The sequence below is a fragment of the Saccostrea cucullata genome, unplaced genomic scaffold (genome assembly GCF_032062105.1).
Source record: "Saccostrea cucullata isolate Sc308-1 unplaced genomic scaffold, CSIRO_AGI_Scuc_v1 ctg350, whole genome shotgun sequence".
NCBI lineage: Eukaryota > Metazoa > Mollusca > Bivalvia > Ostreida > Ostreidae > Saccostrea > Saccostrea cuccullata.
The window spans coordinates 185,558-212,489 of record NW_026923330.1 but is presented as its reverse complement, the minus strand read 5'-3'; the positions used below and the strand labels follow the sequence as shown (position 1 = coordinate 212,489).

At 32.6% G+C, this 26,932-nt stretch overlaps 1 protein-coding gene across 1 annotated transcript; it reads left to right on the top strand.

Annotated features, from left to right (window-relative positions):
• Positions 1–21,661, top strand: LOC134263748 (protein O-mannosyl-transferase TMTC1-like). Its single transcript, XM_062746133.1, is given in 19 exon segments — positions 1–337; positions 6,418–6,595; positions 12,882–12,955; positions 13,993–14,175; positions 14,288–14,342; positions 14,442–14,545; positions 15,572–15,698; positions 15,700–15,765; positions 15,905–16,029; positions 16,924–17,088; positions 17,482–17,595; positions 17,982–18,125; positions 18,489–18,700; positions 19,625–19,760; positions 19,878–20,022; positions 20,255–20,392; positions 20,729–20,857; positions 20,994–21,071; positions 21,213–21,661. Coding segments are annotated over 19 exon segments (2,583 nt in total). The 5' UTR covers positions 1–50; the 3' UTR covers positions 21,336–21,661.
• Positions 21,662–26,932: the final 5,271 nt, after the last annotated feature.

The window sequence follows — 26,932 nt, the reverse complement described above, 5'->3', positions numbered from 1 at the left end:
TGAGTGAACGACTTAAGAAGTATTAATTGAAGAAAAGTTAATTATGAGACATGGAAGTGAATATTAAGAGGTCAAAAATGGCAGATAACGGAAAATACATAAAAATTCCAGAGAAATATGTCATTTGTGTTTTGACAGCTTCTGCAGCCTGTGTTTGCTACCTGAATTCATTAAATGGAGACTTTGTACATGATGACTTGTTTGCAATAAAAAACAATGGAGATGTAAATGGGAGAAATCCATTATGGTCCCTATGGGAGAATGACTTTTGGGGGAGACCCATGGCTGATCCTCGGAGTCACAAGTCATATAGGCCAATCACTGTGCTTAGTTTTCGGTAAGTGAATTTGATTTTAATTTTGCAATTAGCCAAAGTAATAAACAGGAAAGAATGTTTCCATTAAAAGAATTTTTATATGAGTAATTAAGAAAAGGACATGTTTAATTATAAAGCAGGCTAGGTGATGGGATGACAACAAAATAAATTTTAGTCAGCTGAAAAAAAGGTTGCTTTAATGAGAAAAAAGTGTATCCACCAGGTAATGGTCTGTTTAAAGCTTTAATTGATTTGGCAGGGGAAATGTGCTCTTATCTCGAGCAACAGATGAAGGAATAGGAAAGAAAATTGATTTTTCCTTGTAACAATTATAAGCACATGAAAAGAATTGTTTCTTCTTTCTGAACACACTGTTATGTTAAAAGTATTGATAGGTCTGCTTATTTTTTATTTAGATGATAAACAAGTCCAGTCTCTGCAAAAAAAAAATCAATTAATTAAATGAGGTTATAGAAGTTCATAAATTTAGTTTCCAAGATGAAAAGAAACGGTAGTGGTAATTTTATGTTCTTTTGTCAAAAACGATTATGTAACAGAATAAAAAGAGGATTTTGACTTGAGATCGTAATAGCATTAGCCTAGCTTACCAAATGATACTGAATAATGTAATTATATGAAGGTGTTATAGTGTCATTAAATCATTCAACAAATTAATCCTCAACAAAAATTGCCGATACCTGTAGCCCAGATCTGTAATACTAACAAATGGTGATCCATTTTCTGCTTGATATTTGAAAGTTCTTAATAAATGTTGATAATGTATTTCAGATAATCCCTTTAAAAACATCTTAAGAGGTTAAATTGATAACATGGCAAATAAAATTCAAATGCCTCTCCTTGATAATGATTTGCAATGCTGAAATCGGAATAAGTAAAAATTAATTGGATTCACATGATTGATATTTACAGCTTTTTTGACCTGATGCAAATTATTTCGCCATCATAAAATCCTAAAATTTACTGCTACATTGTGTTTTATTAATTTTCTTATCACGAAAGAAATCCGTTCAAAGGTATTTTTTTGCGTGTTTAAAAAATATAAATTTTCTCAATCTTAATTAAGATTTAACAATTTGAAACTATCCCATTCATAAGTTTAAAAAAGCACTGTGAATAATTTGGGTAATTCATGAGTTCTTGTGATTTATTTTCTTCTCAGTTCATCTAACAGTCTAGAAAAGTTTTGCTTCATCAGACTTGAATACAATGATATATTAGAGAAAAATCATCTACCGTCTGGGAAATGTTTTCATTTAATTAACTACAAATTGGTTGTCTCAGAGCTCCGAGTCTTTAATAGGTTGGATAAATGTATGTCACCTAGTTTTAAACTTACTGACCATGTAGATGTTCATTTATCTGTTAATAAACCCTCTAATGCGTATTGATATTAAGTCCGGAGATTTTGAATAGAAGATCTCGGTTCAAATAAATACCCCCTACTAAAACCAAAAAGAATTCAGGAAGAAAAATTGTGGCTGTCTTTTGACCTTTGTGGAATAATGTTAGGTTTAAATGTCTCTTAATAATAGGGGGGTCTTGTTTGAAGTTGATTGTCATCTAAATGGAGATCAGACAAAGTGACATTATAGGCAGACAAATGAAATAATGGGAAGATGCCTTTAATAAGCTCCGAATCAGAACATGTAGTCTCATTTCTTAATCTAGCTATTAGTCTACTTAATAAAACAGTGAGAGTAAAGCTATAATGAAGTCCGTATAAGGTACAAATTAAGGCACTAGACTCAGATCAGCTGGGTTTAACTTTAACTTTATTAAGACTTAATTCCTTTTTTTAATTAATTAAGATTTAAAATGATCTCCTTCAAGGCTCCATCTGGAAATGGTTAACCGACATTGCCCTGTATTTAAATTAAAGTAGTATTTTGCTTAGTTGGATTAGAGAGCATGTCATATGGGATACCGTACCCTAATTTAATCCTCCCGTAAGGCCAAAAATTTGTCTATTTTAGGATATGGTGTATCAAACTACCAAGTAATATGATACTATTTGCCAGCTGTTTTTCTTACTACATTTATTCTATAGTCGCTGACTTTGGTAACTTTTAACTGCATGTACTCATTGTACTGTAATATTGATGTGCCTGCTGTCATTGTTACGTTACTGTAATTGCTCTTGTAAACTTAGTATAATTAATGTACTGTATGTGTACATACTCGTATATTGGCGTATTCAAAATTTAGAGTAATCACTGGGTAGTGAGTGGTTAGCGTAATCATGAATTAGCGCTACAGATGTCTGGGCTTTATATTGTATGTATAAATGATTTTTTAATGGCATTCATGAATTAGCGCAATGTTTTCCGCGCCAAAGCCGCTAAAATATGAAGCCCGCTTCATTAAGTACACATACAGTATATGGATGTGTCTACAGAGTTAATCTAACTATTGTAAATTGAGTATTACTGTGCGATGGTTGTTTCAGTTGAAATTGACTCACTCTTGAAATCTTAGGTTACTCTACAACGGAAGGGTCTACTGTCATATTTTACAGTAACTTACTCCTGTCAACTTAGTTTTTACCATACAATGAAAGGATATGCTGTCATACTTTCTTGTGGACACCTACATGCACAATATCCTTTTAAATATAAATATGCACCTATCAAGTGGTGAAATGAGCAATATTGTATTTCATATCATAATTTACAATGTGGATATTTATTATACTATTAAGTTATACATGTTTTAAATAAAATTTTATTTCATGATAAAATTAAATGAGGGAAAATGTAAAGTTTAGTGCCTCTCTTCTTTTATAGAACAAGATTTATGATCTTGTTGCCAAGCAGTATTTTATTATAAATGAGTACTTAGTTTCCAGTTATCAGCAACATATATTTGACCTTTAGATTTCTGTTTTGTTTAGTGATGTCAGTCTGTTAATAAACTACTTTGTGGTGAGTCAAGCATATGTGATTTTAATATTAGATTTCACATCAAAATTGATAATTGAAATTTAATGTGTTTTGTACCTGAGTTTACCTGTCTCTCTCTGACAACTGATATTATCAACAGAGTGTCCCCCAAACTAAAATCCACAGAAATGACATTTATACCTGGACAAATTTTACCTTTATTTTATATCTCCCATAAGTGAGCAATTTTGAGTGGCATTTATAATTTGCTTTTTATTTGTCTTTGAAGATATTCACTGATGCATTAGAGTATGGATTGGTCTTATTCCTGCAGGCCTCCCATGTAAATGTCGTTTGGATGGGTTATGTTTCTCTTCCTACAATTTGTTTGTCTGTCTGTTCGCTTCTAGGTTTAAGTCCCATTTTGCAATTTTATTTTATGTTAAATGTTTGTAGAAGGTTTGAGCTCAAAGTTCCTTATGTAGCAGGCCCAAGGCCTGGAATACTGTGAAGAACTCAGTGCTTTACTCAAATCCTTGTGGAAGTATTAAAACCATTCTTTTCATCCCACAACCTGATTTTGGTTTCAGCAAGTTTTCTGGAACACTTTCTTTTGATCCTGCTACCTGATTTTGAATTTAGCCAGTTTTCTGGAATGCTTTCTTTTCATCCCACTACTTGATTTGATTTTAGCTAGTTTTGTGGAACATTATAAATCCTTTCATTTCACTACCAAATTCTGATTTTTACCAGTTTTTAAAATTTTTTAAAGTAGTTCTTGGTTACTGCTAGCTAGTCTAGATTTTATTCATGGAACAGATTTTGTGTAAAGCTTTCTTTACCTGAAATAATTGTGCAGTTGTAAGGATGGTCAATCATTTTAGTCAATGAACTAACATATTGCTTGTCAATGCTTTAAGCAAACATTATGTAATTATCAGTAGATCCAGATCAAGATAAAAATTTTTGTTTTCTTGTTAGAATGTTAAAAGTCTGGGCTGAATGTAACTACAGTCATCTTGATTTCAAAGAACAATTTTTAAACAAATCTTTGAAGAGGAAGTTTGTTGAAATTCAAACAAAATCTTTAGACTAAAATAGTAATAAAAAATAATTGTGTCTGCATTTTTGAAGTGAATGAACTGATGTGTCCAAACATTTGGGTTTACTAAAATAAAGAAGATGAATGAACATAAAGAAGTATTAGTTTGAATATTGTTCAACTAATCTAACACTTAAATTAGATTTTCTATAGAAGTTTTTGCCTGAATTGAATGCATTATCTTAGACTTTCTGAAATGAATGCATTATCTCAGACTTCATTGTAAAAGAAGCAATAACTTAAATTGCTTGAATTCATTTTCCTTCATCAATAATTCACAGGGTAACTATTAGCTTACATTTAGTGGGCCATTTGATGATTGGCGTGCGCTTTACCTATCATTTATTTATACCTGGTCATACGACCCCTGGGACATGGATGGAATCTGAAATATCTTAATCATTAATTAATGGATTTAATCATTTTCTAATCAATTTTACTTTCTTGATTCAAAAATTCATTTAGATTATGAAATTATGTCGAGCTTAATAAACGTTTATGTGCAATGTGAAAAATTATTAATATACTAGAAATATATCTGGCACATTTTGCTGCATTTTTGATTGATCTGATATTTTCTTAGGGGTTACTATATTGCATAATCTCATAAATTTACCATAAAATATCATTATCTTATCCTTGACTGCAATCAATCTATCTTAGGGCTTTTACATAAACTTTGTTTGAACTAGGCCAATTTATCAAAATCAAAAAGTTCTAGAAAATAGTTTTATGTATCTTTAGTGTGTACACGTACTCTTTAATCGCTTATTTAAACATAATTTGAAGTAAGGCCAGGTAAAATTAATCTTTAGATTCTCATCCTAATTTGCAAAAAAATTGGGGCGGGTGGGCGGATTTTATTTTTTATTTTCTATAATTGTTAATTTATTTATATATAGGCCTAAGTATCAACAAAACAATGGATATATGTACACATTTTTTTCATTACCTTAATGCAAATATGAATAGATTTAATCCTTTTCATATATTAAATATTAAAAGAAAATTTTTGCATTAAAAGTTAATTATTTATTGTTAATTAACAAATTATCAAGTACACATTATACGGCACACCTTGAACAAAATGAGGTGGGGATACCAATAAATTGTGTTGCGTGACTTCTTATTTTGCAAAATCTATATAAATGTTCTAATAATTATTCTACTGAAAAATCTAGGCATTCTCTTAAGTCTCTCTACGGCCACGTTGTAGATTTTTTTTTTTATTTCAAAGCTAAGTCACACAGCTGGAGATCGTTATATATATAACATGACCAGGTGTCATTTTCCTTGTCTATTTTTCACTTTGTTACAATCTCTCTACATAAAAATATTTGTTTATGCTATTTTTTCTTCTCTGCCTTCTTTATACTGACAAATTATCTTTTCTTTACACATTTAAACTGCTTATATTGCCGAATTTTCTCCACTCTTCACATGGCGTTTTTGCTATAAATAGCGACACGCGACTTTTAATACAGACGGGAGATAACTTTTAAACTTTGACCCAAATTTTTACTGAATAAAAATACAAGAAAATACCCAAAAATCAAAATAAAAAACATATATACATTTTGAGAGGGGCGGGCATTCAACTAAAGATTAATTTTATATGGCCTAACTTGAACAAATATGATGTACAGTTAAAAAGTTTATGCAGTCAATTATGTGTATCTCAAACAATGATATATGTCACAGTAAGTTAATGCATTGTGATCTCAATGCATGTATCACAAACTATTGCATATTATGTAAAAAGTTTTTTCTAAGTTTCTAACTTGTATCGATATTGCATTCATGAGGAATTGAATGTTTTTTTTTATGGATGACATATATTTTGAAAGTCATACTTTTATTGCAGCTGTGCAAGTGATAAATTATTACTTGTCCTCACTTTTTAGATAAAAATACTAGCTTCTCACTCTTATTCATGAAAAAGAAAAGAATGAAAGAAAATTAAAAAAGGAAAAAAAGAATTGTTATTATTCTATCTGATTTAGAATTATGAAAAATCAAAAATTTAAAAGTCCCATTATATAAAGTATATATACATGTATAATGACAACATTCAAATCAGTATGTAAATTCTATTTCAGGCTGAATTTCCATCTTGGCCAGGGTTCTCCCTATGGTTTCCATGTAGTCAATGTCTGTCTCCATGCCGTGATGACCTGCCTCTTTACCTACGTCTGTCAGACGACTCTACGCCTGCCGGCCCAGTGTGGCCTGATATCTGGCCTGATATTCGCTGTCCATCCCATCCATACAGAGGCTGTAAGTACAGACAATGGTCACGTAGCTAACAGCAAATTGTCTTATTAGCTAGGCTAGACCATTGGCAAGTAGTTTATATTTATAAAGTGATGTTGAGTATAGGTTTAATTTAGTAAGTCAATCTACAATGGAGACCATAGACACTTTAAGTCTTCAAAAAAAAAAACAAATATCAAACTCAGACTCATTTGAAATGTCAGAAAAAGGTGGGAAGGGGGGGGGGGGGGGGGCACAGGTATATTAAGAAAATGTAATTCAAATTTTAAAAGCTAGAAAATGAAACTGCTATTATGTAACAATTTTAAAAATATAAATGCTTGTAGAATGAGATTATTACTCATCAGCAGATTTCAAATTATAGCCTCATATATGATAATGGAATATCTGATCTAGATGAAAAGAGAAGGGGAACAAGGTACCAGTAAATTCCACTTGTAGGTTAAAAAATGAAATCAAAATATTTCTTCTCAAAATATATTGAGGAAATTGCAAAATCATAGAAAGCACTTTAGAACACTTAAGTCACAATCTATATTTCTATTGTTCAACAAAGTGCAAATGTTTGTAGACTGAAATTAAAGAAAAATATCATGAAATAGACTTCACATTTAGCATGGATTTGAAACACCTGTCACAATTATGATTTTTTGTATTTGTTATAAGATTTTCCACTTCAGACTTTCAAATTTGTTTCTTTTCCCCTGGAGGTATTAAATTCAGAATTGAAGTGTGTGTTATTTTATCCCATATGCCTCAGTCTGTTTACAAAGTATATACCTAAAACCTTAAGGGTCAATGCTCAACAAAAAAGGGAAATGTGTCCCTTTGGCACCCAGGGAGCTTGGCCTTGAATTATCACTATAAATATTTATATCCTCCTCAAAGTAATCCCCTCACAATAAATGGATCCCTGTGATGAGCTAAAATGCAGAGTTAATACATTCATGGGAATCCATTCTGTATAGGAAGATTGGAACCGTAAAGATTTTTTTATGAATTACGGCAAAAACTGAATGTGATGGCATTAATTTTATGCTTATTCGTTGTGAAATACTGATGGGTTTCCTTACGATTCAACAATTTTATTCCTTTTCTAGAGAAAATATTTCTGTTGCTTTCTGCTTTTATATTTTTTGATGTGAAAGCATGGTGATGAGAAGTCAAATGTACCTTGTTTAATTATATACATGCTATGAATATAAATCAGGTCCTGAATGGAAATTTTAATGCCATTACATGTTTAGTTTCTCATGTTTTGGCATTGTAAGCATCATCACAAAATTGCATGTAATTTAAATATGCTATGACTATAAATCATATTCTGAATGGAAGATACTCTCAGATTTAATATGAAGTTAAACATATAAGGTATTATTCATATTGGTCAGATAAACAAACAGTGCAGACACAACTCGATCCTTATAAAAATGCAAATCTGAATTCAGTTTTATTTGGGTTATAGAATTGAAGCTTCCAAATATTATTGATGATTGCATAACTTTACACAAAGGGACACCATGCAGTACTACATTTCTGAAGCAATTTAAGTTAACTGTGCTTTCTTAGGCCACTTTACCCTGGACCTTTTAATAATCATAATTTTATTTTTGGGTGTAAAATTGCAGCAAGTAAATTAAATGTTTCTATTTATTTAAAAAATTATACAATCCCTGCCCGTTATACTTTAAATAAGACGTATTGAATAAACCTGATGTCATCTTAATAAGGGTAACATAATGTTGTCTTGTTGTGATAGTGATTGTATACGAATTTACAACAGGAAACAGTTCTTAACCTTAATCATATACAGTGTGTTGACAATGTGTTTTCATCAAACTTGGTCTTTGATCTGAAATCCATTTCAGGCACTTAGAAGTATTAGTCTCAATGGCTCCTTTTTGTAGGAGGAAATCTTTAGTTACAAACTTACCATAGATTATCATAATTTTTTAAAGATAATGTTTACAGGTCATATTACAAAAAATGTCAAGCTGTGTCAGTATGTACTGGCTTTTTCCTTATAAACTTTCATACGTTATAATGATTGATCCTTTCAAGTTCACTATGTTTTGATTTTATCATATGCATAGAAATTTCATCAAAGAGAAAATCCCTTTTTATGTAGTAGAAGGTACATATGCAAGTTTTATGATAATTGAAAATTATGATAAGACTTTCAAGTGTTATTGATAAAATTGTCATGAAAAATTCAATAGTTTGTAATGTATACAAATTCAAATGAGCAGATAGTAAAGATGAAATCAACTAACACAGTCCATTAACAGTTTCTTTAAAATTTCTTTATCAATCTTCCAATGTCACCTGAAATGAAAAAGTGCACATCAGCTTTAAAAGAATCAAAGTGCATGTAGTATAGTTTAGAAAATTTTATAGTTCACTCTAAAAATTTGTCTGAAATGACACAGAATGCCGGTTGTTTTTCTATATTAATAAAATGACTCCGTGCTACCTATAATAGAGGAAATAATTTTTAGGTGAAGACTATAAATAAGATTAAGTTATAAATAATATTGTTCTCAGAGACATTGTGACTTCCTGTCCTGGGTCATGTTTACATTTGTGATATGATATAGAAAAAAAAACCCAAAAAGATCACAGAGAAATTATTAAGCCTCCACAATTCCAGGCAGAAATTAAATCCTTCCTTGGGTTGTTTTATGATAGTCAAAAGTTCAGAAATGTCTTACAAAAATAACAGCACAAAATTTTAAATATTTATCATTAACATTTTAAGCTCTTTAATCTTATCAAAATTAAAATTCTGGCCTTCTGTATGGAATAATTTTTTCCATTTTACCAAGTGAGTTAAATCTCAATTTGTATTTTTAGCTCGTACGTCTGAGCCAAAGGCTCAAAGAGCTACTGCTATGGCCATTTGTGCAGTGTGCGTCGTGCGATGTGCGTTAACTTTTTAGAATATTGGCCATAACTCAAGAACCCCTTGGCCAATTATTGTCAAATTTGTCACAGGGTATCCTTGGTCCAAGGGCTACCATTTTTATTAAAACTAGGGGTGGGACCCTAAAACAAGGGGAGATAATCACGAAAATAAAACCAAAAGTACTGGTTGCTAAAAAATCTTCTTCTCCAGAACCACCAGGCAGATTTTCACCAAACTTACATACAAGGGTCGGGATATGTTGAAGATTAAAAATTGTTCAGGGGCATGACCCTGGGGCAAAGGGCGTGGTCTCAAGGTCATTTCAAAGTTGACCAAAATTTACACTTATTAAAAACGTTGATATTTTGCTTACTATAAAGACTAGGATCATCAAATCTTGTAAGTTGATGCATCTCAGGACTTGACATCATGTTAATGCAAAAGTAGGTCACGGTGACCTACTTTTTAAATTTTACAGGCTTTTGTTTTCAGATTGATTTGGAGGCATATTTTGGACACTTTAAGGCCTATGATCATAAAACTTTGTCAGTTGGTGCATCTTGGGTCCATAAACAACATCAACTTAAAAGTAGGTCATCTTGACCTACTTTTTGAATTTGATGGCTAATCTTTTCTAAAACATTTAATCCCATTATTTCAGACACCGAGAGGTTTAGAATCACCAAATCTTGTAAGTTGATGCATCTTGGGGCCTTAAAACATATTTATCAAAAAGTAGGTCACTGTGACCTAATTTTTGAACTTTGCAGGCATTTGTTTTCAAATAGTTGAAAACGCATATTTTGAATACTATTAGACCTATGATCATCAAATTTTGTCAGTTGATGTATCTTTGGTCTTCAGAAAATGTTGACCAGAAAGTAGGTCACTGTGACCTACTTTCGACATTTTATGGCTAGATGTAAGTATCTTGGGTACTAATTGGCTTAGAATCTTCAGAATTTGTCAGTTGATGCATCTTGGGTGTTCGGAGATTAACGACCACAAAGTAGGTCATGGTGACCTTCTTTTGACATTTTATGGCTAGTTTTATGTATCTCAGGTACTATTTGGTGTAGAATCATCAAACTTTGTCATTTGATGCATCTTAGGTTTTCCCAGCATATTCACCAAAAAGTAGGTCACTGTGACCTACTTTTGAATATCTCAGGTACTGATTGGCTTATAATCATCAAATTTGTCAGTAGATGCATCTTGGGTTTTCGGAGAATGTCGACCAAAGAGTAGGTCACGGTGACCTACTTTTGACATTTTATGGCTATATTTAGGTATTTCAGGTACTTATTATGTTCCCCAAACGAAGTTGGGGAACATATTGTTTTTACTCTGTTTCTTACTATTATTATTCTTTTTTCTTCTTATTTCTTCTCCGGTACTTTTTTGTCAGGGAGTGTTCTCAGAAACTGTTCATCCAACTAAGTTAAAACCTTTTTAGGGTTAATAGGTGTGTTGTGTAGGTGTGCTGAACGAAGGTCATTTTGCGCGCATACGCATGCATGTGCGGGCGCGTGAAGTAAGTGAAATGACTGATATACTTAATATAGCCATAACTTTTACATTTTTTAATGAAATGTTTTGAAACTCATTACATGAGGATACATTAATAATGTTAATATAATGACACTGTCAAATTAGCACGAACTCAGGCGCGTGCACGTGCGCTTTGCTTTGATTGGCTGAAACTAAAATCTCAATATCTCTTTTGTTTTTTGACGAAACCCTTTGAAATTTTAAACATAGTCATGCAATAGGATATCCTACAATTTGATGTAGGAAAAATTTCATGAAATCACGCGCATGCACGTGTGCTGCAACATGATTGGTTGAAACTTTAAATGGCTATATCTCCTTTGTTTTTTGACGAAATACTTTGAAATTTAAAACATAGTCATGCATTAGGATATCCTGCAATATGATATACAAAAATTTTCAAGAAATCATGCACATGGACGTGTTCTACAATCTGATTGGCTGAAACTTTAAATGGCAATATCTCCTTTGTTTTTTGACGAAATTCTTTGAAATTTGAAACTTAGTCATACATAAGGATATCCTACAATACGAATTAGAAAAAATCATGAAATCACGCGCATGCACGTGTGTTGCAATCTGATTGGCTGAAACTTGAAATAGCTATAACACCCTTGGTTTTCAACCAAACAGAATGGGATTTAGAACATAGATAGATATAAGGGACTCCTATAAGAAGGTATATGAGCGTGCATTTGGAACGAGTGAAATAAAAAATACACTTGAATGAGTGATTTTTAATACTTTTAGACTAAATGCTTTAATATATAGTATTATATTAAAATATGTAGATAGTGTAGACATGATGATACGGTCATAACGCAAATACATTCACATGCGCACGCGTGCAATGCTAAAATTTGAATATAATTGGTATCCTTCTGGGAAAACGTTGTTAAAGTCAAAAATGCACAGAGGTTGTCTTATTTCATGAAGCTTACAGGGAATATGGCACCAAAAGGGAGTTGGGGAGCGTTTGGGGAACATCTGTAACGGTTCCCGTTACAATTAGCACTAGTTTGGTTTAGAATCATCAAACGTTGTTATTTGATGCATCTTGGGTTCTCGGAGAATGATGATCAAAAAATAGGTCATGGTGACCTACTTGTGACATTTATGGCTATATTTAAGTATTCTAGGGTACTTATTGGCTTAGAATTGTCAAACCTTGTCAGTTGATGCACCTTGGGTTTTCGGAGAATGTTGACCAATAAGTAGGTCACTGTGACCTTCTTTTGAATATCTTAAGTACTTATTGGCTTAGAATCATCAATCTTTGTCAATTAATGCATATTGTGTCCTCAGAAAATTTCAATCAAAAAGTAGGTCACCATGACCTTCTTATAGTATTTTATAGTTACATTTAAATATCTTCAGTCCTAGCTGGCTAAGAATCATCAAACTTTGTTAGTTGTTGCATCTTAGGTCTTAGGATAGATTGTATAATTTATCAGAAGAGCGATTCAAGGCCCTTGGGCCTCTTGTTTAAGAGGAGGGGTTGGGAGGTGGGGAAGGGAGGTGTTGAGGTCTGAGAAATGAGCCAAACTTATAGACTTCGTTTTTTAACCAAGTTTTTCTGATGTCATTCCTAGTATAATATTGCATGAAAACTGTATCTTCGGACACAAAGATAATGACTTTATCAAATTGAACTATCTAATTAAATGACATATAAATCAAGTGATTTTTTAAAAGTATGACTGTTTAAAATAATATGCTATTACCTTGAACCTACTCATTACAAAATCTAATCAACAGTAAAACAAATCTTTTTATATACCTGGATATCATTTGAGTCTAATTTTTAAAACTAAAATGTAGTTTTATTTTCAGGTGTCAGGGATTGTGGGCCGAGCTGATGTCATGGCCAGCATTTTCTTCATGCTTTCATTCATATTCTATGTCAGGTGGGTTTTAAAACAAGCTACATTATGTATACCTGCACAAGAAGTTCATATATTTTCAAAATATCATTTTTATAGATATACCTAAATCATCCTGAACCACATCACCTTACATGTGCATGAAACTGCATCAACAATTATTTTTGCTTGCCTTTTCATTTTCAGGTGTAAGTTAATTCAAGGTAGAATTTCACAGACATTGGGTTTGCTTACTAATTGTAGGCCTGTATGAAAATGGGACATAGAAAATGCACCCTCTTTTACAGGTCATTTTGCAGTTTTATGACGAGAACCCATCAGATGGGGATGTATAAGCAATAAAGTACAAATCTGATATTAATTGTATCAGGTGTACCCATCTTTCTGATCCAATGATTAGCATACAAAATAGCCTTATATTCATACACCCTCAATTGCTGCACTGAATTCATCTCTTTTCCAGTTCAGATAGCCTAGAAGAATGAGGGTTGATATTACATAAACTGGTGCTATAGGTTTACTTTCATAATTTTGTCATTGTGTCAGTCGGTCTTGCATTGGTTTGATGAACGACATATTCTCTTCTAAACTGATCAATCAATTTTGATGCATATTGATGTGAAGTGTATTGTCCTCTTCCACTGTTTCTGTTAATTGTGAACATGATGTACGTTACATCATGTAGAATGTAGTTAAAAATTTCAGATGAAACTTGTGTAAAAGCCACAAAATTTGATAAATTGGTTGACAGATATTATTCTAGTTCTTATGTATGTCATTTGTCTTGCTTGGAATAAGCCATGTTTGTAATGCATTTGTTTATGTATATGAGGGTTGATCCAAAAGTAATGTCACAACTTCTATAAAATTTTTAATGTTTTAATATTCTTGCCTTTCAGCACTAGACAAGACCATTTTTTAAGCATTGTGTTTGTTTAAAAATTAATTTTTATATCCTAAATAACTTAAAAGAATTTTAATTTCCTGTATAAAACAAATAAATAAGAACTTGAAATAAAACATTCACTCACACATTCTTTACTTTAAATGAATATTTACAGGAGTTTTGAGCCCGGTTGGCCCTGGTTTAGAAAAGCACCAGCTACCAGACACTGGGCTCTGGTGATCCTCAGTTTATCCATGGCAACAGTCTCCATGTTAAGTAAGGAGCAGGGCATCATGGTCCTGCCTGTCTGTATTTTGTATGATGCTTTTGTATGCAGCCGGATACTTCAGAATTATAGGTAGACATAATTTAAATTTATCATAAAATGAAATCTTTAAATAAATAAAAAGCTAGAGCAAATGTTAGATATCCTTGAACCAAAAAAATGCATACTTTATATTTTCTTACAGATCCTGGCATAAAATGAAACCTTTTCTTCTTAGATTTATATTTGTATCAATAGTGGTAAGTAAAAATACTTGACCAATTTAAAACCTTTAGAAATTGATAGACTTAAGTGGACTACATCTATACCAGTAATTAATGTGATCAATTTAATTGTAGGGGTTAATACTTTTGTCATTTCGTTTTTGGATCATGAGAGCACAACTACCAAAATTTCTTCCTCAGGACAATCCAGCATCATTTTCATCCTCATTCTTCACTAGGTAAATATTCTCCTGATGTGGAAGGTTTTGTTTGTATTTATTCAGTCAGTGACACTTCTGCGTATATCTGTTTTCCCTAAAGACATCCCATGCAGGAAAAAAATCTGACTTGCAAATAGGCTATGTTTTTGTGAAATTAATTTATAGTAATTAACTTTTTTGTGCATGAGTAAATTTTATGCATCATTATTTTACCTATGCATTGAACTTGATAGAAGATGAAACGATAGCCTTGACAGTTTAAGACCTACATGATAAGTCGCAAACATTTCCCTACCATTCAAAGTTTTACGGCTTTGACACAGAGCCTTTGATATATTTTTTTCTTTGCCCTGTGATTTTTAACTTTGAATTTACATAAAGCAAAAGAGCAGCAAATTGAAATGTTCTCTAAAAGATTTATTTGGATTTAATATGCTAATCTTATGCTAAGTTTTTTTGACAGACTGTTGAAAGGTTAATGCTGCCTTTGTATACCATCTGTCAAATCTTATTTTTGCTTCAGTAAGCAACATAGTATGGGACAAAATCTTAATGGAAATTAAGTGATGAAATATGCAGGCATTGACACTACTTTAGTAAAAGATGGAAATAAGATTTTCCATTCAGACTCTTATGAAATTTCAACTGCATATAGGGCTAATCTTATAGTCCAGGCACTAACCATTTGTAAAAAAAAAAAAAAAAAAAAAAAAAAAGTCTACATGCAGGGCTGCAAAAACCAGAATTTTAGTTACCTTGAACTATCAGAGAGAGCATGCAACAATACTTCTAATCTTAAAAAATATACATGAAGGGAAATGATATTCTATTTTTTTATCAGAAAACATATTTTCTCTAAAAGATTAAATAAAATTTTCAAAATATATTTATAAACTTGCTTATTAGATCATTATTTCTTATTTACAGAGGACAAATGAATTTTCAAATTACATGTATATACCCTCCTGGTACTTATTTATCAGAAATTTTCAGACATTTATATATCGGTATATATTTTTTTATCTGTGAATATTTTATCAACAGGGTCTTCACTTATGGGTTTGTTTGGTTTTATAATGTATGGCTGCTGCTGTTTCCATCACAACTGTGTTATGATTGGCAGATAGGAAGCATCCCATTGGTGGAGAGTCTGATGGATGCTCGTAACCTAGCTAGCAACATTGTTGTTAGCTATTGTTCTTTCACTTCTTTTGCTGAAGAGCTGGAGAGAGGCAAAGGTATAATTAAAAAGAGGAAAAAAAGCTTAAAGTTTATATATTTGTTCTGAATAGAGGCAGTAGTGAAGTGACAAAAATTATAAATGCCTGTTAAATTTGTATTAAATTTTAATCACTAATTCTTGATTATTTTCCCCAGTCAGAAGATTCTGATGTAGCTGTGATCTCTGGTCTCCTGTTTTACACCCTTCCCATTATCCCGGCCTCAAATCTTCTCTTTCCTGTGGGGTTTGTTGTGGCAGAAAGAGTTTTATACCTTCCAAGGTATGGTGTGATACAATTAACATCAACCTGTTGAAATTTTACATCAATCTTATACCCACCCTAAAATTTATAGTTGTAGGGCAGAACATTTAGCGTCATTTAAATTTCTCATTTACAACAGACTTGTGAGTCATGGAGGAAATTTTCTGGGCTGGTTGATAAGAAAATATGAAACATTAGAAAATAAGAAATAATTACTGTTACAAAGCCGAAGAATATATCAAAAATCAAATATAACAAAGAGTTAATGGTCAACGTCACATGCCTCTGTGAAGGCTAGCTTTTGCCTTATATCAGATGACTGAATCATGACCCAAAAGGAAATTGCACAAACATTTTTTTTTGAAGGATTCATTAAATTTTCCCCATGCTTAAAGTTCAAATCAATAGCAGATTCAGAATGTTTTTTGTGACAAGATAACAAGTAAACAGAAGCAAAATGTGTAGTTTTATCTTGGTCAATATTATATAGGGATGGCTTTTATTTGGGGAAATGGAAAAACAATTAATTGTCCATTTTAATTGACTTCATGCTATCAGACTAAAGTATGGTGATAATTATGGTTACTATTTGATCAATACCATGTAGGATCAAGTTGTGCATGCAACAGAGACTTAGGGTAGTGAAAATGTGTCTGGTAAATATTAAGATAATAAGATGTTTTTAAAATCTGTGGGATATTGTTTCCAAAAAATATGTAAAAATTCAACATTAATGTTATAAATTCTGTAGATCTGTATGTAAATATAGAATTATACTAGTGTGCAATTTTTTATTCAGTGAAGATAAAAGTTTTTGACTCGTATCTGCAGTCATATATAATTATTTAAAAAAGGTATTAAGTAGAAGTACATGTACATTTTTTGACTGTTTTTTTTTTTTACCCTTTTTAGTGTAGGCTTTTGTATCTTGGTCGGATATGGTGCACACCGTCTATTTGAGAGATTTTCTCACATGAAGAACATCATTCTCACTCTCGTGTTGTACTGCTTGGTCGTCATGGCAGCCAAAACAATAAGTCAAAACCAAGTATGGAGGACAAGGGAAACCCTATTTGTGTAAGTTAGAAGAATGAATACTGTAAAAACACATATTTTCGTGGGGTCAAATTTTCAAGGTTTTGTAAAGAAATATTGGTTTGTTGGGATTTGATTTCGAGGTTGGAGAAGTGCTTAGTAATAATGCATATGAAATTTTACATTTCAAGGTGGTCATGAATTCGAGAGTCTCTCCATACCTCTAAAACAAAAAAAATTAGACCCCCATGAAAATTAGTGATATGTCACAATATATTTTTTTTTGCAAACTGTAAACTCATTTTTGTGGGGTCAGATTTTTATGGTTTGGAGAACATATTGATTTGAAGGGATTTGATTTTGGGGTTTGAGAAGAAACATCATTCTGTAATATTGAGCACTTTGATAAATGACCATCTTGTTTTATGCTTACAGTTCTGGTGTCAGGACCCTACCACACAATGCAAAAATCCACTACAACTACGCAAACTACCTCAAAGATACAGGGCAGTTCAGCACTGCCAAAATCCACTACGAGACGGCAATCAGGTACATTCACTTCCCACATTAATGTCCAGGCCTGGGGGCCATAAAACTTAGACAAACTCACTATTGGTCTCAGTCTCTTTTTTCCACTATTAATTCCTTCGGAAAAAGTGAGACTGAGATCAAAAGTGAGCTCATCTTAGTTTTATGTCCCCCAGGCCAGGGGTATCTCAAAAGGTTTTAATTTCTGTGCTATTGAAGATATGAATTAAACAATAAAGAAATGAGAATATGCATGAAACATCCAGGTTATAAGCAAAAACAAACATGAATTAATTCAAGCAATTTATAATGTCCCACACTGATTGATCCTATAAATTATAAACTGCATGTATGATCCATTATTTTCCAATTTTCTCTTTTTCTTCAAAACTTTAATATCACTACAGGTTATACGAAGACTTGCCAAGTGCTCACAATAATCTAGGGACACTACTCAATGACACAATGGCAGCAGAATCTCACTATGAGGCAGCACTGAGGATAAATCCAGATCACAGGGGGGCACTGATCAATCTAGGGTCATCTCTTATGTAAGTAAATACAAGAAATTAACTGGGGTGGAAGGTTGTAAGGTGGCAGCATTTATGAAAACACAATTTTATAGTACATGTTTCTATAAAAAGTAGCTGACAGACTGCAAAAATAAACATGAAATTTCATGTACCGTTCAACTGTACAAACAGTCAAACCTTGTTATTTCAAAGCCAATGTGGCCAAGAAAAAAACTTTGAGATATCTGAGTATTCGAGGTATCAAGGGTTAAATACCAGTACTTCAAGAATACCAGGGACTGAGACTTCAAATTTACTTTACATATTCATGGTGTTCAAAATGTCTGATACTGAAGTTCAACCATATTTTAGATAAAATATTTCAAATTTATGTACTTTCAGTAAAAGAGGACAGTGGACTCGTGGACAGGAATTGATTGATAGAGTCCTTGACCTAGAACCTGACAATGTCGAGGCCATTATAGTGAAGGCATGGGTCAGTATGGAGAAAGGTGACTGGACAGTAGCAGAGCATTTCTTCCAAAGGGCACTACAGAAAGATCCAAGGAATTCAGAGGCTCTGTATTATTATGGAAAGTTCTGGCATCAGAGAGGTACAGCTTCAAAATCAGTGTTTGAAAGATGCTTGTACATTGCTTATGCATTAGTAAGGTTAAATGATATGTAAGACTCCTAAGTGCGATGGTGATGCCAAAGTCAGATGGTCTCGCCAAACCCCAATGGTCTGCGCCAAACCCCGATGGTTCAGTGTCTTTACAGATGCCAAAGTTCAATAGTCACGCCAAAGTCCGATGACTTGTTTCCTATAAGACACGTTGCGCTAAAGTGCAATGGTCTGAAGGAACAATCAGTGCTTATGAGGTCACACTAGTCCAACATCATGACGTTGTCCTACATTCAAAATCCATTAATTTAGTATTTGTCTTGCATACAATTTTACTGATTTTGCTTATTGTTTTCGCCCACCAGAGCTTTTAGGGTTAGTCCTTGTACACCATTCGACTGATAAGGGTTAGTTCTTGAACACCAATGTGTTTATTTGAACTCACCCGAAAGATTATATGGTTAGTCCTCGCACACTATTGGACTGATTTGGGTTAGTCCTGCACCCATCCAAGATATCTAGCTTATAGTTGTTACACATTTTTCGACTGATAAGTGTTAGCCTCGCACCTATATCCAAAAGATTAGGGTTAATCTTTGCATTTAATATTTATTTGTATTTATTTTAAACAATCAGGCCTTGGCATGGCACGGCATCGCAACTTTGCGCAGTAGTACTATGACGTCATACCGTAAACGTTAATTGTTTTCAGCACCATCAGACTTTGGCGTGTCAAACCATCGTGGTTTGGCGCAGACCATCGGACTTTGGAGTCCCATCACACTTTGGAGTACTACAGATATACTGTCAGTTTTGTATGGAAATATTGGGGATTCAAACCAGGATGTATAAGAGAAATATTAATTTCCAGAATAATCTAATGTCGTTAATGTATTCGAATTGTGTTTGTCAGGTGACTTGGAGAGAGCTGTGAAGCTGTATAGGAAGGCATTCTTGACAGACTCTGGACAGTGGATGGCTATGGTTAGTGCAGGAGATGCCCTCAAACAGCTGGGAAAATACCATGAAGCTGAGGAAATTCTCAGCAGGTAATATCCTAATTGACGTAAACATTTTTTGGATTCCATTCCTTTGTAAAGAAAGTATCAAATTAAGATCTGATGAGTCAAAATTTAAATGTTCATAGATTGTGTTAAAATTTGTAGGTCTCTGATAATAAGCCGAAGCATCCAGGCCATGGATTCTCTGGGACTTTTATATTTCCGTTTGGGAAGGGTGTCAGACTCCATTAACATGTACAAAGAAATCCAGATAATAGCTCCAGATAATACACAGTCCCTCCTACATTTTGTGAGTAACAAAAAAACAAGTTCGTTTTAATTTTTAGGGGAAAGTCTAAATTGACCATTTTAATTGAAAAAATATGTTATCAGACAGTATAAAAATTTGTAGACACCCTTCATATCAAAGATCTTTGCTTTTATATACTCTTATTTAATCACAAATTATCACGATTGCGTAAAGTTTATTTCTATCAGTGAGCTGATGACAAAAATTAATGGACAACATTTGTTGTGCTTAGGCTCAGATACTTGGAAACATGGGTGAATCGGAGAAAGCAGAGGAAGTTCTGACAGAAATCTTACAGAAAAATCCTCAAAATCCTGACGCCATGGCTCAAATGTCTAACGTATTGGGACAACAGAATAAACATGACCAGGTAACAATCAAAGGGCAATAACTCAGTTTATAATACATATACATTCATGTGCTTAAAATGGAGTGCCACTGTGTTTTCCTTTAATTTCCACTGCTTTGAATTCTAAACAATTTAGCCTACATTTGATTTAGGACTTTTCTCAATGTTCTTATTTATGTATACATGTGCTAGACATTTGCACTTGAATTAGCGGAAGTTCCTCTCCGCCAAAAGCGCTAAAGAGAATACACAGCCAAATGTATAGTACATTTACAGTATGTTTACAAGACACGTGCATGGAAATACTCGAAATTTCAATAAACTGGTCAATCTAATTTAAATTTATTTATTTTGTAGGCTTTGGATTACTTGAGGGATGCCATCAAAATCACACAGAGAGAAAACAACAGAGACAAACTAGAGATATTACTCTTTCAGCAGGCTAGTCATTACAAGGATATGAAAAGATATGAGGAGGCTTTACAGGTAGGATGTCTTTAAAAAAAAGTTATCATGAATGTGATTTCATTTCAAAACTGAAACTGTCCTTATTCCATTTTTACCTCCTGTGGCATATTAGAAATTTATCATTGATATGTGATAAAGGTTTCCATAATTTCAGAGTTACAATGAAACTATCAAAATTAATCCAATGAAGAAAGAAGCACACCTAAACATTGGGGCCATTTTTCATCTCCAGGTATGGAAGACTGTGTATTAATTTAACTTTTAGCCTGGATCCAACAATTATTTCTTTCTTTGATTGCTACTATACCAGAATGCATAAGACTTGATTATGATAACTATCATTTGTTATCTTTCATATTTTTTCTTTTTTCAGAGACACTACACAAAAGCAAAGTATCACTATGGTGTTGTCCTAAAACAAGACCCAGAGAACAGGATAGCCAGAGAAAATCTAGCCAAATTAATAAATATTGAGAAGAAGGAAACACAGACATAGCTTTAGGTGATCTCTTCAGAGAGCAGAGATCGGGACTTGTTTTAAAATTCTGTATTCAAAACCAGATCCTGCATTTAAAATCTGTGGATATATCTTACATTTTAATCAAATAATAAGGCAGCTATTTTGTTCAAAATTTCATGAAGTGAAGTAAAACTTGCAATATGTCAGAGGGAAACTTTCTCTCTCCATAGCATTGTTATTTAATTTATCTGTGTCTTTGTTTCATTCTACATATGTGTATATTTTTTTTATTGATGTCCTTATACATGTATAAGTACATATACACATATTATGTATTAGTATAGTTTTATTTCCCACTTCAATTCCCACTGAATTCATTTAATTTTTTATTGTATTTCAATAGTTCTTACATGAAATTGGATTTCTTTGATTAGAACTTAAGTTTGATATAAAACTATTCATCACTAGTAAGAAATGACCTATTATAGTTGGTAAAAAAATTAGAGTTACTGATTACTAGTAAAAAATGAAATATACTTTATTTTTTTTTATATTTGAGGGCATACCTTTGGAGCATTGGTGCTTTTTTGTCAGTACCTCTAGTAACTTTTGACATTATAGTTTTTAGTGGTTTTAGAGTTTATTTTGCATGTTATGATAAAGTACATGTGCATGTACCTATGCAGCATATGCCATGAATTGTGCCAAATATGTATTTTAATATGAATATTTATATCTGCATTTTAAAATATTTTTATTTTGTTCATACATGAATAATTTTCATGTTTTGTTATTAAAATGTCTTTAAAAATAAGCCACAGCTTTTGCAACCTTATTGTATAGTGTACACACAAGGCTCTCCAATGACGGGTATCAAAGACCATGCCTTTACATAGCAAGGTTTCCTGTTCCAAGTTTTACAGGTTTCAAACATACAGAAGTGCTCACTTCAGTAAATGCTGCCTATAAGCAAAGCAAAGTCCCACACTAAATATATATGATAAGTAAAATACAAACAAATATAGCATCCCAAAATGCAAAAAAAGGCATTTATGCAAATATATAAAGGAATAATAGAAATAGGTTTGTTGCAGTTATCTCTCTTACCAGGGAAAGGTCTTCTAATAATCAAGTAATGTACATCCCTAGATGCAACATTTACATGCATGCAATTTGTGTCTGATTAGGCTTGGTAAGTCAATATCCAGCATCTGAAAATGTACAGTAAGTCAAATCCAGCATATGGAAAATGTAGGTCAGATCCAACATCCAATTTAATGCAATCCAGTATTGTACATCCTTAGATGAATCACCCATTCAAGTTTGGTCAATATAGGACTTATGATTACTTGGAAATGAGACCTGCTCTGACAACTTGAACCTATACTCCTAATCATTAACCTGGTCATTCTTTAGCTGAAATCTGAAAACATGACTAGTATACTGAAGTACAATACCAGAATACCAGAAGCATCCATGCATCTCCTATAGGGCATGGAAGTACTTGAAAAGAAAGGGAGAGGGCTAAAATAGGCTTTGCCTGCTGAAAAGAATAAAATTTTGTATAAATAAAAAGAAATCTGCTTTAAAAAATTTAACCTGGAACCAATTGCAATGAGGTGAGCTGTAAACAATATGTATCAAGGTTTACTACACTTGAAGGTATCAAAGTCAATGTTTTTCAATTAGCCAGGTTTATTGCACTGTAGTATCAATGCATGGTAGATCAATGAAGGACTCAAGATTTACTTTATATGAATACATCTGCATGTTCCAAAAACAGTCACCTAATCTATATGTGAAATTTGCAGCATGTACATATCCATAGTAAGCATCCTTAAACATAGCATCCTTGGGCAGCATATGGAATCTAATATTGAATGCTCATCTGAGAAACACTGGCCCTACTGTTCTATATATTGTGAACCCACCCTTCCCTGTAAAACTTGGATGCTTCTGCTTAAGTTTTCAGCATTTCTGGTCCAGTGGCTTGAAAAGATTTTCCTATATATTTAAATGTAAAACTTGTATTCCTTATTGTGGTTCTGCTCTACCCCCCAGGGTCAAAAGTTGAAAAATTAAGAATGTAGACTACCCCAGGATGCTTCCTGAAAATGTGAAATGGACAGAAGACAGACAATGGGTGAACAGAAAAGCTCTCTTGAGCTTTCAGCTCAGGGGAGCTAAAAATGGTTATATGAAGGAAATTTTTTCTAAGGCCAAACATCTAACACTGATATGTTACATAACAGTCAAGGATAGGTGCAGCATTTGAATATACATGTATTAGGTGTGCCACAGATCCTGGCTTTTATCATAAGCTCTCTGCAACAGGAGTCTTTTGCATTTCCTGATTATATAATGAAATGTACAATTTCTCCTTTTGCTTTCAAAATCCAAACATGTACGTTGGTTTGGTCACAGGGGCATGCTCATGGCATGTAATAATTATTTATTTTAAAAAATCATATATTATTACATGTACCATATATGATTTTTCAAAATAAATAATAATTATTACACACCAGGAGAGAGTGTTCTTAAGAATATATATATATTTTTTTTACTATTTGGACCAAACTTCTGCTAAATTACGTTTTCATTAATTCACCCTAGCTCTTAGGCAGGAAAGCTTAATATTCTATAGTATTCATAAAGAATTCTTGCATCCACTATAAAATAACTGTATCCAAAAGATATGATCACATTTTTGACAATAAAAAGAATGAATTTCACTTTCAAAATATGGAATTTATTAATGACGGTATTATACTCTTTGTAACTTTCACTACAGAGTCATTTCAAAAAGTTTGTTTTTCATCACAGTACTCTAGCATTAAGGGTGTCATCCACTCCCTGATCCTTTGGCCTGTTGACCTATAAAAAGAAAGTCAAATGTTGTAAAATGCTTAAGTTTTCTACATAATATTACATGCATACATATTTGAATATACAACTTGATATGGAATTTTTAACTTCAACATTTTCTATTCACACAAACTGGTATATAAGTATATCATAGGTTAGAAAAAAAAGTAAAGAAGGACACAAGATAGTTTTATAGTAAAAGGGTGTTAATGGGGATAACAGGGCAATATATTTCTTAGCACACTTTAAAATCTATAATCCAATCACTCTTTTCTAAACATGTGTTTCACACACAAAAAAAGGTGCATTTTAACGATCATGTTCCCTTTCAAAGTTAACTCTATATTTTACTAATTCCCATCTGTTACAATTTCATTATAAATTTTAACACTTACTGCTTGGTACTGGCTTTCCTTCTGCCCACTTAGTGACCCTAACTATTGAGTTATTCCTTTTCATGGCATCAATTTTCAGTTCTGGTTTAAGGCTATTTCGAAGAGCCCTTGCACAGGCATTAGAGTACTGGATATATCTGAAATTATAAGCAAAGTTGAGTTAATATGGTTCTAAAAATGAACGAATTATCAACATACTTTTTCTCATTTTATCTAAAAGCTTTAAAAAATTAGATCTCAAGACACCCCCGCCCCTAAAATAATTTGAATATTTGAGTAACTTGTAGGCTTAATTTTTAAAGCTAGAAAATGGTTATGCTATAAAATAGCTCCTATTTGTATGTGTGTCTCAAATACTTTTCCAAAAAGTACGTCCTAAAAGTTATCTATTCCAATGGAATACATTGGTAAAAGTAAAGCAAACAAAAATGTTCCCCATTTCTATGAAGTGCAGTTTTTTTGTTGCTCTCAAATATTATATGCAAATTAGAATGGTAAGCCTCCCTCAAGGTTCATACAGTATAATTTGTCTTGGTACGGTTATTTTTGATTTGATTCATTTTGATAAATGGTAACAAATTCAAAATATAGTTTTATGTTTTCTTTACAAATCTAGGTAGCTGCTTAAATTATGTGCAAATTGACTAGAAGAAATGTGAAACCTTCCCAGAATTCCTTTGCTATCAGGAATCCATGCGATGAATAATGGCGAATAATTAATTAAATTAAATATAAGGCTTTCAGTTTGTAAAAATCTTAAAATGAACCAGAAAATATTGTAAATGTATTTCATTTGACTGTGTATTCTTTTTAGGGGCTTTGGTGGAAGCTGGAATGCAACAACCACTAAATCATGTCGAAAGTTAAATGTCTTGCACAAATACACATTAATAAAAACATGAAGAAATGCGCTTTATCAAATCCACTCTAACTTACTCAAAAGTCAATTTCCAAATGTATACGCTAAATATATAATATATTAACAGTACTCTACGAAGTCTTTTGTCAAAAATTGCACCAAATCTATAGTTTCAACCAGACGCTCGGCTGTCTCCATAATTAAGCTCCAACGAGCTCTGTTACGTCATGTGACGTCACAGCCAGTCGAAATGTCTCATGCGACTTGATGTTTGAAGTAGCTGCATGATCAATGTTTCAAGTGTGTTTTTGATGGTCTGACTGCGTTCATCCCAACCGTCACACCATAAAACATATTAGGAAACCTACAGGCACAGCTTTGGACTTAGGCAATGCTACTGTAGTGTACAGGCTCACTACAGGTTCTAATATACTGATTTACTGCAAACACTGGTAACAAACACATAAATTAACACATTTACACTGCTCTCAAATCTTAAGATGTCGATATAAAGAATATATCAAAATTCGGTTCATTCATTAGTTTCAAAAAATATACACACTCTATTAATTTGCACTGAATTTTTAGATAACACTGAATAATCTATTCTTTTTTAGATTTTTTTAAGACAGAGTTAATTCGAGTTATTTCATTTGTTCGAAAGATGCTAAAGCAGAAACTGCAAAATTATTCAACAATGGTTTCACTTAAATGAAGTTCTTACGTTAATCCTAACTGTCTCCAAGCATAACTCGACATGCTGGAAGGTTAGAGGATGAAGTTTTTTCACAACCTCGTTCACCGACTGAGAAAGGTTACCAAGTTGAAGGAAACGGAAGCAGGTAATCGCAGACTAAAAGTTAAAACCAAAAAGGCCGCACAGCGAAGAGAGGACACCAGTAGGCTAACTGTAATGTATATCACTGCACTAAGTGTCATCTAACGAAAATTACTATATTCAATGTATGAATAAACACTGGTAAAAGTAGAAGGGTAAAATATATTTTTAGAGAAATGACATATTGACTAGGAAGTTATGGAATATTCTTGTAAACAGTGGTAGCTCATTCCGGATTAAGTAACTAGGCTGATAACGTATATCACAGGCACTTGTTTCTGAAATAAATTTTTAACCCATAGTATAATAATAACACAAGGTATTTAACTTAGAATTAACAATGAGTACCCCCTCCTCAGAAATGCACTCATTTACACTTTCAACTGTGAAACAGGCAAAGTTATAAAATGAGTGGGTTTAAAAATTGAATTCCAGATTTTTAAATATTGCATTGGATAAATGAAATTTGATTTTGTCTTATTTTTCATAAAAACACTATGACATTTTTCCGATGTAACTTCAGAATCAGATTTTTATCCAATCAAAATCTCTGTGCGGGATTAGCACATACTGTTTCATGTTTGAATTAGACTTTTCCATACAGCGAGCAGAGTTTTGCATTTCCTCTGGAAGTGTGAATGAGTGCGTTTCTGAGGAGGGGGGACTCTGTGTA